Below are 6,230 nucleotides of genomic sequence, written 5' to 3' on the forward strand. Positions count from 1 at the left end.
TGACATTTTATGAAGCGCCTCTATCCATTTTTGTTCGGTATTATGTATACTCACTAAGTCCATGCTTACAAAATACCACCATACACTAGACTAGTCCGAATAGACATGCAAAATGGAGTGACCCACAGTCTGAGAGTGCACATTATTTGTGTTCGGAGGAAATTTAAATGTAAGTCATGTTTCCACATTCACTCCAGGGGTACGTTCAACACTGAATACCCCTCTACATATTTTATGAGACAATAACAAAAACACGATTTTCTTGATACATAAATTAGCTTCTTTTCTTTTTCAAACATTTCATAAAGCTTAGGGTTGTACAGTATTCGTTTTTACGAAAAACGGTAGCAGCTAAGTTCAAGCTAACACTATATTTATGTACACTACTATTGTCATATCAACAATGTACAAGATGCAACATTTTTCACACATTAATAATTTTGCGATGCTCCAAAATAGTGCAAGGCCATGAGTGTATCTGACAAGCCATAAATACATAATGGCAAGAGCAGGGCAAATGGCATTGGTTTTTTAAGGCAGGCAAACGCAACCCACAAGGGGATTCAGGGACTACGTCCAAACATCAATCATTTATACAGTCATAAATTGGAAGATTTTCGTTCGTCTGACAGTCAAAATCCATTTGTATTGTTCTTGCCGAAGATACATCGTTTTAATGCAAAACACAGTGGTGCAATACTCCCCTAGCCTCATCTCAGTCTGACCTATGCGGAATGCTCAATGTCAAATCACGAGGAAAAACCCTCCCCACTTCACACTGCCTCTGCCACTTGTGTACACGTTTCTACTGAACGTGAAACAGCACCACACTTCCACATACTGCTCTAACAACTGTCTGTTGTTTGTATTCACTTTCGATGATTTGCTTTAAACGGAACAAGGCCAGCTCATTGCCGCAATACTGCGTGTTGACATGCCGAATAGAAATTTCGGTAACATTCTGCCAGGGATTCAAAGGTCAGGCAGAATAGAAAATGTACAACTGGCCCCTCCCTTCGGACATAATTGACAGACCACTATTATTTCGACCTAGTCTCCCTAATATAACCTGATTTCCTCTCCAATGGTTCTCAAGGTCAGACAGATGGCGGTTGGGGGGCACTGAGCAGCCGTTTAATGCACACGTCAATCATTTACGTCAAGCACAACCGCTCAGCCGCTTGTAACTCCAACATCTCTTTTTTTTCTTTGCGTAGAATCACATAGTAATCATCAATTCGTAGTTAGCATTGCATGGCAACAATGGTATCCAAGTAATTTGGGTTCACAGGTGACGTATATATATATATATATATCACAATTTGAGTATGAGGCAAACATCACTCGCCAACCAATTTTACATACATTTTACGTCAACCAGAACATGTGGTTTTTAACCACATCCACTCACTTCTCATTTTGCATAGTCTTCCAATCATCTTCTACATCTTTTTGTATGTTTCAAATGTTCACACTTTTTCTAAACGAAGTCAGTTTGTTGTACACGGGGACGAAATTATTACATTGATATTGCTACTTTCCAAATCACAGACGTGTCGTAGAGGCCAAGGGGCGTACAGATATTTCTATTAGAACATTTGTAGGCTGCAAACGGACAATGCTATCAAAAATATCTGACAGTCACACATATCTACTCTAGGCGTCCGATTCGATTACATACCCAATTAATACCACCCGATACGGGATGGGATAGGCCTTATATACCATATAATATATGCAATAAAATACAGCAGTGATTTTGAATCAACTTTAAAATATATTTGTACAAGGGCTTAATAATGTAGGGACATCTGTGCTTTTCTGGAAAATATTCAAAACATTTACACTATGACTATTATCAGTCCCTCTAACTTACTTCAATGGTACAGTCCTGTGCGTGTAGTCACATGCATGAATAAATAAAGGTCAAATAAATAAAGGTCGAAGTTCACTTTCATAACGTGCTGAAAAGAACAGTGATAGATCGATCTGTAGTGAACAGATATTGATATCTACAAAACTCACGCAGGCAGGGGGTGGGGCAGCGTTACAAGAATTGTCACACACCTGGAAAAATCAGGTAAAACGCCAGAAAGAATCCTCTGGGGATGTCGACAAGGTGCTATAACCCTGGCTGAAACACTCGAAGACGTAGTTTTGACCTTGGTTATTGTCCCAGAAGGTATTTCCCGGGATTTCGAAGCGCACGCACAAGTTCCACTTTCCCGCCGACTTCCATGTTGTTTGGAGCGGTAGATTGTGAAGGAGAACTTGTCGGTAGTCCCGTCTGAAGACCCGTGCACGTATTCTGCGGGCGTGTCGAAACACAGTTTCCAGTCGTTATACGTCCACCGTACACCCACCTTCTTCTCGAAATGCAAATTTCTGACTCGGATCGTGCCTAGGATAGTCATATCGGACACCACGGCGGTTTCCAAACACACGGCCTGTGTGAACACCTTGCCTAGGAACTCCCGTGCCGACCCGGGCTGGTTAAACAGCGGCGTCAGGTATCTGTGTTTCTCGATAAACTGTTTCGTGGCCTCCGTTAACTCCTCGTGACTCCGGCGGAGAGACTGTAGCACTTGTGCCGGTATTTCCGGTGGCCGCTCTCGCTCCGCATTGCTAATGACCTTGACGTCCGCGAGTTCCAATCCAAGGGCATCCGCGAAACGTACAGATTTTCGCCTAGTGGGGGAGGGCGGTGGTTTTTCGCCTACTTCCCTCAATGATTTTGACCGCTGATGTGTCTTACCTCGCTCGGTTTGCTCGGGAAGAAGGTATTTGGAACTGTGACCGAATAATTTTCTGGCCGTTTCCTCAGCCTTTGAAGGATCTATTTCGTCAAACGACTTGATATCGTTAACGTTAGCGCGGTCCTGCTTCGCTGCCGGCGGTACGACCAGGTTCTGGCCGGCCTTACACTTTGGTTTACACTGGTCCTCGGCGTCACACTCGGAGTTTTCCGCTGACATAGTTTTGCAGAACCTTGGGTCAGATTTCCAGTATGGTTCACAGACGGCACCAGAGCTCGAATAAAATTCTGGGTAAGAAACGTTCTGAGCCCTACCTTCACTTTGGCTGCAATTCTCTGCCCTCCGTAGCAACAACAAGGTGTCGATATCGCCAAGCTCTGCTGGCCAATATCACCTGCGACGTCGCCATGTTGCTCTCTCCAGTTCTGTTCCGTGTATAAATAACCCACGGCCCCGACTTTTATCATATGAAGGGACGGCGCTCTCCCATTGGCCGAGTGACGTCTGTACCCATGTAACCCCGATGACGTCAGCAGCGCGTGGTGTTTCCCGGCCGGCTTGAACAGGTAAATAGCGCCACAACCCGGCACGTACCGCACGATACCGCACACGGGGGCTGACGGAATGTTCCAGAAAAAAAGATTCGCTTTCCCTTCGGATGTGATTAAAACTGCGCTGTGTAGACATGTAGGGTTGGCGTCGGTTATCTGTGAGCCATCGGGTAGACTGTCCTGTGACCCTGTCATTTTTATGGCCAACACTGACCTGATTAAAGCTGCTAGTTAAGGGTCCCTGACGGAATGTTCCAGAAAAAAAAAGCTCGCTTTCACTTCGGATGTGATTAAAACTGTGCCGTGTAGACATGTAGGCTTGACGTCGGCTACCTGTGGTTGAGACTGTGTCCTGTGACCCCGTAAATGTGTGATTTGATGGCCAACACAGACCTGATTGAAGCTGCTAGTTAAGGGTGCCTTAAGTTTACCCCCCCCCCTTGCAAACACAAACAGCGTCCATGGATGCTATCACGTCGTTTTCTACAGCACTGGGTCAACCTGTGGTGAGGTAAACAAAAGAAGCGGACCTGGTGTCGATTGGGTGTCACCACTAAGCACAATGATCGTTAGGATGACCTTGACCCTGTGAAACAAAAGGCGGGTGCTCATATATCACCCGCGGTTGTGTACAGCCGCGTACGACGCCAGGACCGAACAATTAGCAGAGAAAATTTATGTTATCGTCGGAATTACACCGGTAAATAAATCACACGGAAACAATATGGTGTGTTATTCTAGCTCAGCAGGGCAGACGTATAGAATACCGCAGACTATGCCCACTTTCCTAACCCGGTGCTGTATAAATAACTTGGATTTTGGCATCTGGCCACAAAAAGTAAATCTTATGAATACATGTAACATATACAGACATGCACTCATGCATTTGTTTAGGTCTGTTTCCAAGGAAATAATAATTAAAGTCTTTCCCTTTACAAACGAAAATTCTCGAAAAGAAAATTCTAGAAACATCTATGAAATGAAATTCATAGAAACTTCTAGAAAAAAAGGCTTCTGTATACTAGTATATAGAAAAATCTTATGCCAAGTTTTTTGTTACAGGTACTTTTTCTCTTACACATTCTTTGCAGGACTAACGCACTGTGGGACTAGCGATAGTACGTATAGTACGACGAATATTCGAATATGCCCGTTCTACCAGGCCTAGGTTGTCGTCATGATTAATATATTTCCTGTAAGGAGATATTTCTTGATATTGATTATGCAGCTTTATTATACGTATCTAGTTTTACACACCAAACACAAGTCCGAAGATACATGTGCAATTACAAGATACAGACAGTAAGAAAATTTAATCAGAAAAGTAACCTATATTCTTGCTTCTTCGTTATGTTGAAGATGTAGGATCGTTTCAATACTGATCCCTCCGTTCTTTGTCTTTTTTTCTGTTGGGTACTTGCGCTTGCTTGTCCTCTACTTGCGTCATTAAATTGGCGATTTGTCAGTGGCGTCTGCAACGCTCCACACGTACTATTTTGGTTTGTCTCTGTAAGTAGGTCGGGCAATCCCTTGGAGTTTGCCCTCTGACGTCATCGTACAGCTGTTGTCATCGTGGGGAACACAACACTTTGCGCTCCTAGCGGCGATGCTATGTACTACATGTACACCTTGAATGTGCGTGGAACCCCTGTGTCGGCCTATATGATTAAAATAAGATCTAAATGACAGAAAGTCAAGTCCGAATCAGAGGATTTTCTTTCACGTATCTCAATTACAGTCTTGTTGTAGCGAAAATTTCCGAGCTGTTGGTACAAGCTGCCTGTACGTAAATACTAAAATGTTGATCTCTAGCTACATGTAGCACAGAAACGTAACGTTACTGGGCGACACCTTGCGACACGGGACGTTTCTCTGCTTCATTACAGTGGTTACAGCTGCATTGGTTGTGTATGTGTATGTTGATAGTACCAAATATTTTGTAAAGTACCAAAAATTTTCAACGGGAGGTTAACGAGAAATAAATGAAACACCGTTTCCGTAACCTACCAACTTTCTCTCTTCCATGTCTGAATAGAAAAGTATTTAAGTTTCAATAACATGTCATACTTTTTAAACATAGAACTGTAATAGCAACCATCCGTTCATTATATACGCCTGGTATAAGGTATGGCACTGCCGCATTGATCTTAACTGAACAAATCACACTGTCTACGTGCGATAGTGAACGTAACGGGTCCCATCATGTTCATGAGAAAAACGACGCAAGACTCCAGACAACCTGCAGGACGTCTACCCCAAATGCAGCCGGGCGTTGACCCTAAGGGTCAAGTTAACATCATTGTGCCATTTTTTATGTTGATGACTGCACCAAGTTAAGAAAGGGTGTGGCTCTCTGAGCTTTCAGTTTTATTGCAATCCCTCAGGAGCTGTTATGCACGTTTTATAGATACAAGACTGTCTTTCCCAGTGTGTCTTTTAGATACCTATAGCTAATATAGATAGATTATTTAGATACATGTACCTAATATAGATATAGATACCTAATATAGATACCTATATAGATATTAATACAGATAACTAAAATCGCCATGATATAACATAGATACCTGATATAGATAAACTATAGATGCCTAATGTCATGGAGGTATATAAGTTGAAATAGATATACTATAGATACCTAGATGTAACACAGTTGTGTTAATTGCGTGGTTTATTTTTGAGTGTGTACACCACATGGTTGTGTAATTTGTGGGTGTATTTCCGACCTACGTTTGTCTCGTGGTGTACGTGACCCTGGTCCACCGGTGACAATCAACCTGAAGGACGTCGAACCCATTATTATTCGACCTGCAGGTTGCCATTGCAGCTTCAAATGAAGAAAGGGTTTATGGCATATATATATATATATATATATATATATATATATATATATATATATATATATATATATATATATATATAT

General features: G+C 42.4%; 1 protein-coding gene across 1 annotated transcript; it reads right to left on the reverse strand.

Annotated features, from left to right (window-relative positions):
* Positions 1 to 257: 257 nt before the first annotated feature.
* LOC109473948 (glycogen-binding subunit 76A-like) lies at positions 258 to 3,213 on the reverse strand. The gene is given in 3 exon segments (XM_019774132.1): positions 258 to 2,214; positions 2,216 to 2,254; positions 2,256 to 3,213. Coding segments are annotated over 3 exon segments (897 nt in total). The 5' UTR covers positions 2,976 to 3,213; the 3' UTR covers positions 258 to 2,076.
* Between the last annotated feature and the right edge of the window lie 3,017 nt (positions 3,214 to 6,230).

The sequence above is a fragment of the Branchiostoma belcheri genome, unplaced genomic scaffold, assembly GCF_001625305.1.
Source record: "Branchiostoma belcheri isolate BF01 breed outbred unplaced genomic scaffold, Haploidv18h27 scaffold3, whole genome shotgun sequence".
NCBI classification, from domain to species: domain Eukaryota; kingdom Metazoa; phylum Chordata; class Leptocardii; order Amphioxiformes; family Branchiostomatidae; genus Branchiostoma; species Branchiostoma belcheri.